Source organism: Pisolithus orientalis, assembly GCF_024613125.1.
Source record: "Pisolithus orientalis strain OTSU chromosome Unknown F5J12scaffold_48, whole genome shotgun sequence".
NCBI classification, from domain to species: domain Eukaryota; kingdom Fungi; phylum Basidiomycota; class Agaricomycetes; order Boletales; family Pisolithaceae; genus Pisolithus; species Pisolithus orientalis.
Genome location: NW_026260829.1, coordinates 103,502 through 115,708, shown reverse-complemented (window position 1 = coordinate 115,708; position 12,207 = coordinate 103,502). Strand labels below are relative to the sequence as shown.

Below are 12,207 nucleotides of genomic sequence, written 5' to 3'. Positions count from 1 at the left end.
AATAATCTCCTTCACCTGTGCAACCAGAGGTTGCTGACCATTCTGTTGGTGAATGAGAACCCATTGGCCTAGAATGCATCTGTCCCCATTCACCAAGATCATAGACCTGCATGTATGAAAATTATTGTCATGGAGTATTTCCTGGGAAAGGGAAGAGAGAGCTGTGGGGAATTGTTGGCCAGTCCTGGTTTCATGGTATGAACACCAGGGCAGGTTGTCCTTTACACAAGATCCTGGCTTTGACAGAGAGGAGCTATCCATACCCAGATAATCTGTGATAATATTGGGTTTACTAACAAGTGTCAGCAGGGCTGTGCCTGCAGGCCACCAAACTCCAGCATCTCCAGCATTCAGGATATCCAGAGGTGGCTTCTCAATCAGCTTCTTTATTTGAACTCCAAGGTTGGGGTGATTTGCATGGATGTGTAATGGAGCACCACTGAGAATGTGGTGAATGCAGTTTCCATGAGCAAATGCCTTTGCAATGTCATGTGATGGAGATTGTCAGTTTGAGTGAACACTTTTGGCATGGATGACTGCATTGAATGACTCAAATCCTTCAGTGGCAAACAAGGCAGCAGGACCAAAATGATGGATATGCTCAGGAAGGTGGAGCAATATATGAAATTTGGGTTTGTTGAACCAGCAAGGTGTCCAGCATGCAGTGTGAGCAAGAAATTCTTGAATTGAAATTTCAAGTTGTGTCTGGCACATGAAATAAGTCTTACATAAACAAAAGGGGAAGTTCTATTCACTTACCAAGTGAGCATCAACATCTTCAATTTCTGGTTTCCAAATGAGGGGGATCATTTTTGATAATGCTACCCAGACCTCATAGCATTCTTGTGGAACAAGTCCATGGAGAACAAATGGTGCAGCCTGTGCTATTGCATGAAAGTCACAGCCCACCAATGATCCCGCATACTGGACAAGGGTGTGACCAGACAGGGGTGGTATCCCTAGCCCTGTTGTATCAAATGAAGACAGGCAAGCTTCAAGAAGTTCATGCTTTATTTTGTTCTTGCCAACCCTGATGTTCACCACATCTCTCCAGAAATACTTGACAAATCCTAAAAGAACAGTGTGCAGCACCTCCACAGGAGTGTCTGCATGAGGATTAAGTCCTATGGGGTTGTGAGGATTTTTTTCTTTGTGTCACATGTCAAGCCATTCACATTTTATGTGCCACACTGGGCTATACACATTCTCAGGAAGTCCCTTGGTGAACACATCCAGTGCCTCCTGCTTTGAACTGCTTCCCTGCTGCCTCTTACATGATGCTGCCATCCCATTGATAAAGTATTCAAGATATGTGTCTTTCAATCCAGTTGATGTCATCTTCTCCTTGATTTTGGTTTGATTCCCTATGGTAGATGCCATTGTAAACATTGATTTGAGCTCAATTATTGACTGCTCTCACTGGTGAGGTTCACCAATCTTGGTTAGAATTTTAAGTAGTTGCCTAGACAGTCATATGTGCCCATACCTTCAGAAATTGCTTAATTCGAGAAACCATACCACTCATTGTCTCTTTCCCTTTTCCCTTCTTTCTACCACTAACTGACTCCCCCCCTGCACTCCTGACTGACCTCTGACCATCACTCTGTTCTCCATCACTCTGCTCCAGTGTTTCATCATTAGCATTTGTGTCCAAGTCTTAAGTGTCATGGCCTTTGACATTGTGAACATGACAGAAGTATTTTCCCCTCAACCCTGCATGACAGGCAAGCTCACTTTGCATTGGATTGTCCCCCAACAGGGCTAAGACAGAGGGAATCATTAACACTTGCTCCTTGTGTACACAATCCCATGCCCATACACCTGTCTCTTGAGCAGCCCTAGAAAATATGTATAAATCAGAGTGAATACCAAAAATAACATAAACTTACTCAAGCTGATTTACAAAACCATCCAACATTTCAAGGGGTGGTGCAACATTAGATGTGCATAGGAAGTGAACATTGTATTCCTGATGCACTCCAGCATGTGGCAAGCTAGCTGGTGTGAACAGGAATGAATGGTGCTTGTTCTAATGTTTTGATACATTCCCTGAAGTATCATCACAGTAAAGCCAGATTGGAAAACCATAGACATAAGCTCCATTTGCAAGCACATGCCAATGATTTCCCTCATGTGGGTTTGTGAGTGTCCATGGTTCCAACAACAGTCCAGCCTGATGACTATTTTCAATTCCTAGTTGTTTTGAGTAGGACAAATGTAGTAGTAAAAGAAACATACCTAAGATATTGTGTGCAGGAGGGAGAACAGATGTTGATTGACTGATGTTCCAATTCTTGAATGATGCCAGTAAGTTTCTTTCTGACATTTCAATCTCTGTGTGCCCCTCAACTATCCAACCACTTCCTGTGTCATTAACAACAGCATGAAGAGACCATACCTTGGCAAAAAAAAGCCCTCCACATTTAAACCACCTTATAGGCATGCAAACCTGTCCATTTGACAAAAGGGCTGGCTCAAATATGAAAAAATAGTCATCCATCCATCAGATTTCATTCCAGTATCCCCTTCTAAAATTCAGGTCAAAAATCACAAATTTGACATTAGCAGTAGTAACCCATACCATTTCCAGTCCCCATAAACATATTCACCTCTGATTTACTATCCAGTGTCCCCCCATCTTGCTCCCCTGGTCCCTCTTCATCTGATAATTTATCCTCATCAAGTAAGCTAGAAAGAGCTGCTGCAATTTGTGCATGGCTCTTCTCAAGAAGAGACCCCTGAAACTGAACCCCCCCCTCACCAAAGTCTGCACCAATGTATTCCCCAAAGCCATCCTCCACATTAGGGACAGATATCTCCTCAAGAATAAGGCCAATACCATGCATGGATTGATCATGGGTACTGGGGAACTTTTCACCATCACCTGGTACACAGCCCCCTGCATCAAAAGCTCCCTGGTGCTTAGAACAATGATACTGAACAGAGCTCAAATGTGTCTGTTTTTTCATGCCTCCTTGCATGGTCTCTTGAGTGGACTTTATTGTCCCAGCATGCCAAGCATGTCCATCCATTTTTTCCAACTGGCCTCCACCCTTTGAAAAGAATTCAGCACAAAAATACAGGGGACACTGTGATGACCTACATTCTGCTGTCTCAGCACTAGGAAATGAGTGTTCAACCATCAATAATACTTCCCCTGGAACACTCAAGATCAAGTGACTGCTAATGACCTGAGAGTCAGATCTACAGTAGATAAGCTTGCTTACTGTCCCACAATGAATGTCAATGGTTACTGTGGGGTAGGCAGTATGGCTGTGACTGAATGTATTAGGCACAAGTAATTGACAATCAGCAGTAATTGTATACACACTTAAGTGTAGGTAGGTGCCAATAATATTGTGATCAGGAGGGGCCTGTCAAGTTGTTGTGGGCCCAGAGATGTAGTAATCATGATAAGCGATGCTTACCCAATCTATGGTACACAGATCCTGGTGCCAAAGCCCAACAGGTGTATGCACTGATGTTTGTCAGCCATCTTGCAGGATATATACTGTGGATGATGTCTGGATGACCACTGGATGAATGTCAGATAATGTGGGTTCAATCTCCAAGTTGAAAAGTAGATTAGATGTACATACACACCACTGATACACACAAGGGTGTTTGGTGGCCTCCTTGCTGGATGCAGCCTGGGTGATGTGCAGATGATTGCTGGATGAAATCCAGACAGTGCAGGTTTGATCTCTGAGTTGAACAGTGGATGGGATGTACACACTATCCATGTGAGATGGCACAATGTACATAGGTCACTATCAGTATTAGGATACTCCATCTGGGAGGCTGTACCTGGGTTGTCCAGGATTCAAACCCAGGATGAACTTGATTTTCTTCATCAGACATCTATCAGCTTGTGCTATCAAGTTACACCCATCATGCTAAATACAAGTCCTAGTATTATGCTCATGCCAGCCATGGCAATCCAGTAGCTACAAGAGCATTTGGTTCACATTTATCTGATGTTGAAATCACAGTTAAAAGGGGTGGGTTTAACCTGTGGCCATCTGACTTGCATTGCCATGTAGAACTCATACCTTCATTACATACTATTATACAGTGGCTCAAAAAACTGTCTGCATGTTTGCATGTTTTACACTAGTTATGACTAAATGCAATAACCCCTAACCCTAGCCCCACACCATAAGTGTATGAAATAAAGTACTTACTATTGGCTTTCTATGGGTCCAAGAATTAAGTGATTTGGATAGGAATTGATAGAATAGAAACCATCTGAATATGACATGTCATGCAGATAGTTTTTTGACTTTATAAAAATCCAACTATCTAGTACTTGGTATGAGCTCCTTTGGCCTTGATAACTGCTTCAACCCTTCTAGGAATGCTTTCTATCCATTTTTGACACTCTTCCACAGAAATCTTCCCCCACTCCACTACCACCCTTTCCCATAATTGATGAGCTCCTGTAGGAGCACTCTCATAACCTGAGAGAGATCTTTTGAGGTGATTCCAAGTGAGTTCAATTGGCTTGAGGTCTGGAGATTGTGCAGGCCAGTCTAGAAGCTTGATATCCTGCTCTTCAAGCCATTTCTGGGCTCTTCTAGAGGTATGCTTGGGGTCATTATCTTGTTGAAAGATAATGTCATCTTCTGGAATTCCAGATTCCCCCATGCTTTGAAGCAGCCCTTCCTGCAAAATGGCCACATACTGTTCAGCATCCATCCTTCCCCTCAACCTCACTCAAGACCCCAACACCATTCCACCCTATACATCCCAAACCATGAGTGAGCCTCCTCCAAACTTGACTGTACCTTTGACCTCTCTGGAAATAAGCCCTTCACCCTTCATTTTCCACACATACTCTTGTCCATCTGGCCCAATCCTGTTTATTTTGGTCTCATCTGACCATATAATTCATTTCCAGTCCTCCACAGTCCAATGCTGATACTCAAGAGCAAAGGCTAACCTCTTCTTCTTGTGACCGGTAGAAAGCAATGGCTTTTTCTTCTTCACCACAGCCTTCAATGAGGCTTCTTTGAGAGTATTCCTCACTGTCTGAGAAGAAACAGGACTATCAACAATTGAGTTGATGAAATGAGTGGCTTGAACAGCATTTTTGGCCTTGCCAGTAAGGATTTGCTAAATAATAGCTCTCTTGTTGGTAGAGGAAAGCTTGGAAGGGTGACCACCATGAAGCCTAGACCTCTCTGGTTGGATTTTCTGAAGAACCTGGGTTACTGTAGAGTTCCCTAGACCAGTCTGTGAGGCAATCTTCCTAGTGGACAGGCCAAGAGAGGCAAGAGAGATGATATTTTGTCTTTGAGAGGTGGAAATGGACTTCATGGTGATGATGAGAGAATAAGCAGAGGGTGGTGGGGTTTATATATGTTGGATCATACTCATTACATAAAGGTAACATAATAGAACCCTTGATGGATGGATGTAACAATATAACAGTGTACCAGGGTCAATATATATAATCAAAACTTTAAGTCAAAAAACTGTCCACATGACATGTCATTTTTCAAATGGCTGCTATTCTATCAATTCCTATCCAAATCACTTGATTCATGGACCAATGGAAAGCCAAGAGTAAGTACCTTATTTCATACACTCATGGTTTAGGGCTAGGGCTAGGGGTTATTGCATTTAGTCATAACTAATGTAAAACATACAAACATGTGGACAGTTTTTTGAGCCACTGTAGTGACTACTTCATGCACTGAGAGCTCATACCTTTGTTAGGTTATGAGCCCTGCTCTTGCACTCTAATTCTGGAAGAGTTATTACACAGCAACAATACCCACCATGGCAAAAGACAATCATTCCTTACAAGTCCCAACCCTAAATGTGGATGGAAGCAACTGGTTATACTACAAGGCTTGGGTTGAATGGGCCATCAGTTCAAAAGAGCTGATTGGACACCTGACTGGCTTGGATGTGAAACCAGAGGACCCTTCAGCAGGAAAAGACTCCTCCTGGAAGCTCATAGCCATGGAGCAAAAACTTGTCTGCAAATACCCAGAAACACTTTGGCAATGGGCAAAGGACAAAGGACAACAGATACATCAAGCAAGTGATTGCTGTGTCACTCCCAGAATCACTGTTCCTTTGAGTTCTGAAGGAAGAGACTGTGAAGAGTGTGTGGGGTGTCCTCACTGATCTTTTCCAAAACTGCTCCCATGTCATCACAATTGATCTTCAGAGAAGACTCCAAGAATCTCACTGTGTGGAAGAAGGCAATGTCTGTGTTCACTTTGACAAGATGCATGTACTGCACAAACAACTTGCTGCACTTGGACAGTCTATCACAGATGACAACTTCACAGCCATCATTCTCAGCTCACTCCCAGCCTTGTATGACTCCAACCTCACAGCTACAGTGGCTCAAAAAACTGACCACATGTTTGGACATTTTTCACTAAAGTCAATACTGCCCCATATCCCCTAACCTAGGCCCTAACCTATAAGTGTATGAAACAAAGCCCTTACCATTGGCTCTCTATTGGTGCAGGGGCCAAGGGTTTTGGATAAGGTTTGATCAAATGGCAGCCATTTCAAAATGATGACTCATGTGGTCAGTTTTTTGACTTTATATCAATTTAAGTATCTAGTACTTCATATGAGCTCCTTTGGCCCTAATAACTGCTTCAATCCTTCTAGGCATGCTTTCTATCCATTTTTGACACTGCTCCTCATCAATCTTCCCCCACTCTTCCCCCACTCTTTCCCACAGTCAGTGAATGACTGTAGGAGCACTCTCATAATCTGAGAGGCATCTCTTGGGGTGATTCCAAACGTGTTCAATGGGATTACAGTCTGGAGATTGTGCAGGCCAGCCCAGAAGGTTGATTTCCTGTTCTTCCAACCAACTTTGGGCTCTCCTAGAGGTGTGCTTGGGGCCATTATCTTGTTGAAAGATTATATGACCTTCTGGAATTCCAGAATCTTCCAAGCTTTGCAGCAGCCCCTACTCCAAAATGGCCACATACTGTTCAGCATCCATCCATCCTTCGACCTCACTCAAAACCTCTTCTCCATTCCACCTTCTGCAGCCTCATACCATCAGTGCACCACTTCCAAACTTAACTGTACCCTTGATCTCTCTAGCAATTAGCCCTTCACTCTTCTTTTTCCATACATACTCTTGCCCATCTGACCCAGTCCTATGTATTTAGGTCTCATCTGATGATATAACTCTCATCCAGTCCTCCACAGTCCAATTCTGGTACTTGAGAGCAACAGCTAGACTTCTCTTCCTGTGTCCATTAGAAAGCAAGGGCTTCTTTTTCTTGACCACACCCTTTCCAGAGGCTTCCTTGAGGCTATTTCTAACAGTCTGTGGCAGACAGGGGTATCAATAAGAGAATTGATGAATTGAATGGTATAGACAGCATTTTTGGCCTTGCCAGTAATGATTTTCTGAACAATAGCCCTTTTGTTGGTATGGGTAAGCTTTAATGGATGGCCACCACAAAGCCTAGTCCTCCCTGGCTGGAGTTTCTGAAGGACCTGGCATACAGTTTAGGAAGCAATTTTCCTGGTGGAAAGATCAACAGACTTGCTGCACTCCACTCCACTTGTCTCACTCATTAATGCTGCTGTGTATGTCAGAGCCTGTGCTCTCCCTGGCTCTAGACAGTTTTGCTTACAGCTCTCCACTGATGATGTGAAGCTTTGTGTGTCCTCTGCTTCTTCTCCACCTCCTGACCTCTCCTCAGTCCCTCCTGAGTATCATGAGTTTGCTGATGTCTTTAGTAAAGACAAGGCTACTGAACTTCCACCACACCACTCATTCAATCTCAAGATTGACCTCAAGGAAGGAGCTTCTCCACCCATTGGCATGATCTACTCTCTGTCTCTGCCAGAGCTTGAAGCTCTCTGCACCTTCATTGATGAGCACCTTGGCTATGGCTTCATCAAGCAGTCCACCTCCACTCATGGTGCCCCTGTCCTCTTTGTAAAGAAGAAGGATGGTTCACTCCACCTCTGCATAGACTATCAAGGACTCAATAAAATCACAAAAAAGGATTGCTATCTGCTGCTGCTCATCTCTGACCTACTTGACTCCCCAAGCCATGCTAAAGTCTACACCAAGATCAACCTCCACCATGCCTATCATCTAGTCTGCATTGCAGACAGAGATGAATGGAAAACAGCTTTCCACACTCATTATGGTTCTTATGAGTGGTGGGTAATGCCATTTGGTCTGACTAATGCACCTGTGGCTTTCCAGCAATTTGTTAATAGCATCTTTGCAGACATGCTCAATGTCTGTGTCATAGTATACCTCAATGACATCCTAGTTTATTTGCAGGATGTGGAGTTGCACCACAAACATGTAAAAGAGGTACTCTGCCACCTTCAAAAGCATGGTATTTATGCCAAGCCAGAGAAGTGCAAGTTTCACTCCAACTCTGTCAAGTACCTTGGTTATGTTCTTTCTCCCTCTGGTCTCACCATGTCTGCTGAGAAGGTTCAGGTGGTCTGCAACTGGCCTGAGCCACAGAAGGTGTGAGACATCCAATCTTTCCTTGGCTTCACAAACTTCTACAGACATTTCATTAATAACCACTCCAACATCGTCATTCTGCTCACTCACCTCACACAAAAGGGTGCTCCTTGGAACTTTTCTGAGGAGTGTTGCTCCACCTTCCTCTGCCTGAAGGATGCCTTCAGCTCCACTCCTGTCCTCACACACTGGGTTCCTGACACTCTGCTTACAGTTGAAACCAATGCCTCCAACTATGCCATTGCTGGCATTTTGTTGATCACCTGCTCTGATGGTGAACTCCACCCAGTCATTTTCTACTCCCACACCATGACTGTGCCAGAACTCAACTATGATACCCATGACAAGGAGCTGTTGGCTATCTTTGAGGCCTTCTGCCATTGGTGGCATTACCTAGAAGGTTCCACCTTACCTGTTGATGTGGTGATGGACCACAAAAACCTTGAGTATTTCTCCACCTCTAAGGTCCTCACTTGTTGACAGGCCCACTGGTCAGAGTACCTTTCACAGTTTAACCTTTCCATCCACTTCTGACCTGGCCACCTGGGAGCCAAACCTGACACACTTATGTGACATTGGGATGTCTACCCAAAAGGGGGGGATAGGGACTACATGCAGGTAAGTCCTCACAATCTCTGCCCTATGTTTACACAGGAGCAACTCACATTGTCCCTCCATACCACTACCCTTGTGGCACCTGTGCTCTGTGCTGCCATGGTCTTCAATGTTGAGTGCTTGCATTCTGACATCATCTCCACCAGCCATCTTCCAACTCCAACTAAGCCTTGGTGGTCCCTGGACTCCAATGGTCTACTCTGCCTTGACAGTTGCATCTTTGCCCCTGACACCGATGACCTCCACCTTCAAGTGCTTTGGTTCAAGCATGACCATCCTCTAGCAGGCCATTTCAGGCAAAACCACACCCTAGAACTCATCCACAGGGACTACATGTGGCCTAACTTCCACTCCAACATGAAAGAATATGTCAGGTCCTGCACTGCCTGTGGACAGAGCAAAACTCTGTGTCACTGCCCTTATGGTCTACTGAAGCAACTCCCTGTCCCAGAGAGACCTTGGAACTCCATCTCCATGGACTTCATCGAACACCTCCCCAACTCCAATGGCTACTCTGCCATGCTTGTGGTAGTGGACCACCTCTCAAGGCAAGTGGTGTTCATCCCCACCCATGACTCCATCACCTCTGCCAAACTTACTAAGCTCTTCCTTACCCATGTCTTCTCCAAGCATGGAGTACCAGCTAATGTCACCTCTGACAGAGGTCCTGAGTTTGTCTCACACTTCTTCCACTCTCTAGGAAAGGCCCTGGATACGTGTCTTCACTTCACTTTGGGTTACCACCTAGAAGGCAATGGCCAGACTGAGCAAATGAACCAGACCCTCGAGCAGTACCTTCATGTCTACTGTGACTACCAACAAGACAATTGGGCCAAGCTGTTACCTCTAGTGGAGTTTGCTTTCATCAACACACCAAGTGCAACAACTTGAGTTTCTCCCTTCGTTGCTAACAAGGGATATCATCCAAACCTGTCTGTGGTCCCTGACCAGAACTTCACCTCTCCAAGGGCTCATGACTATGTTATCAAGCTCTCCACCATTCATGACTTCCTCCACTCTGAAATGTCCACTGCTCAGCAGTGCTACCAGGGTCCAGCAGATGCCAAACACATACCTCTGCCTGAGTTCAAGGTCAGAGAACAAGCCTACATCAAAGCCAAGTACTTCTGTTCCACTTGTCCTTTGGAAAAACTCTCTGAATTCCCAAACTGACAACAACCTCTGCCTCTGCCAGTGGATGTCAATGGTGACCTTGAGTATGAAGTATCAGAGATACTTGACTCTAAGGTGGACCACCATCACCACCACTGTCAACTCTTGTACCTAGTCTGCTGGGCTGGTTATGAGAACACTGATGAAGAAACCTCTTGGTTGCTTGCAACTGAGCTAGGTCACACTTCCAACATAGTCTCTGCTTTCCACAAATGATATCTGCACAAACCTGGCCTGTATCAACCTCTGCCATAGTACTCTGCCCATACAACCTTCCTCCACAGGCCAACTCCACCCCTTACCAAACTACCTTAAGTACTTTAGAGTTTTCTCTGCTCATCTGTTTCACTTCCCAGAATCACAAACAAGGTCACAAGTCTATTTCGTAGTAGTACAAAATATACAAACAAAAAACAAAAGACAAAAAAAAACAGAAAAAGAAATCTACTCTACTCTTCCATCACTTGCTCTCCACCACCCTCCTGTCCTTCTCCACCTTCTGGCTCTCTTCTGGCTTCTTCCTCTTCCTTGTTATCCCCCTCCACACCCTCATCCACTTCCTCATCCCTGTCCTCTGGCACCTCCAACTGAGGCCTCTTCCATCCTCCTCCTGTGTGCTCAAACTCAGCCATCTTGGCCTTGTGTTCATCCTCCCTCCTCCTCATCTCTGCCCATTCTGCCCACTCACGGTACAGCCCCCACTCATTGGCTGTCCACTCTGTGGCCTCTGCCATCTGCTCTGCTGCTCTTGCCATCCTCTTGAAGGCTGTCACAGCCTTCTCATGTGCCTCTGTGTACCTCTCCACAGCCTGCAGCTGCTGCTCCCACTCCCACTCTGCCCACCAGGAAGAGGCTCCTGCTCCTGAGGGTCCCTTGTGTGGTGTCTCTGGCTCCTCCTCATCTACACTGCCTACCTCCTGCTTGTTGTCTGCTTCCTCCATCTCTGTTGCTCTCTCCTTCCCCTTCCCTTGTGACCTCTTCTGCTTCTCCCCTTGGGAACTTCCTGTCCCCACTCTCTTCTGCAAGGGCCCTGCCACCATGTCCTCCTTCATCCAACTACACACCATTTTCCTGTTTTGGCAGGACATGCAGGCCCTGGTCTTGCCTTGTCCCAGCTCACACTGCCCTGCTGTCAGACTTGCTACACAGCAAGTACAGGGGGGCTGCCTGGTTGTGGTGACCACCACAGAGGTCCCAGGGACCCTCTGGGCAGTATTGACATCATACACCATGCCACATAGTCTAAGAAAAGTAAAGCTGCAAGTCAGCTCTGCCTGACTCATAGTACTCCACCACTCACCTTTGTGCAGCCTCATCCCATCTGGCCTGGGCCCTCTCCTCAGAGGCCCTCTGCCTCTGCCTTTCTGCCTCCTCCTCAGCCACCTTCTTCCTTCGGGCCTCCTCTTCCTCCTCTGCTCTCTTCCTCTGCTCTGCCTCCAACCTCTCCTCCTCTGCCTTCTGCCTTTTGGCCTCCTCACACTTGGCCTTGCACTCTGCCTCATGCTCTCTCTCTCTCTGCTCAGTCTCCTCTTGTTGGCATGCCTTCTCTGTGAACTTCTCCTGCTTGGTGTTGGTGGAGTTGTCAGTAAGGACAACCAGTTCATCATCCATGACTTGGGAGTAGTCACAGACATGACCAGGGGTTGGCTGGGGGGTTTTGCTCTGGTGCTGGGAGGACATGATGATGGGGAGAAAGGATGAAGGTTTGGTACCCTAACATGTGTTTTTAAGCAGTTCTTCAGACTCTGACAGAGCTCCACTGTGGCTAAAGCCATTATCCTTGAGGCATCAAAATGGTTTCAAATGATTGACTCATGTTGATCTCATCTTGTACATGGGGCACTGTCATGATTGTGCATTCATCCTAAGTCCTCACTCACTCCACACCCCTTTTCACTGGTCATTCACTCACTCTGCACCAACTCTGCCCA

The 12,207-nt window shown here is 45.7% G+C and overlaps 2 protein-coding genes across 2 annotated transcripts; both read right to left on the bottom strand.

Moving 5' to 3' along the window:
• Positions 1-504: 504 nt before the first annotated feature.
• On the bottom strand, positions 505-2,326 carry F5J12DRAFT_907362 (uncharacterized protein; the record flags this gene model as incomplete). Its single annotated transcript, XM_051748922.1, has 8 exons — positions 505-705; positions 760-1,106; positions 1,275-1,410; positions 1,679-1,713; positions 1,735-1,838; positions 1,890-2,023; positions 2,045-2,097; positions 2,239-2,326. The coding sequence occupies 8 exons, from the start codon at positions 2,324-2,326 to the stop codon at positions 505-507; spliced, it is 1,098 nt and encodes a 365-aa protein (XP_051595787.1).
• Positions 2,327-2,510: 184 nt separating this feature from the next.
• F5J12DRAFT_897131 (uncharacterized protein) lies at positions 2,511-2,846 on the bottom strand (the record flags this gene model as incomplete). The annotated part of the gene is made up of 2 exons (XM_051748000.1): positions 2,511-2,528; positions 2,610-2,846. 2 exons carry the CDS (start codon positions 2,844-2,846, stop codon positions 2,511-2,513), a joined length of 255 nt encoding a protein of 84 aa, XP_051595786.1.
• Positions 2,847-12,207: the final 9,361 nt, after the last annotated feature.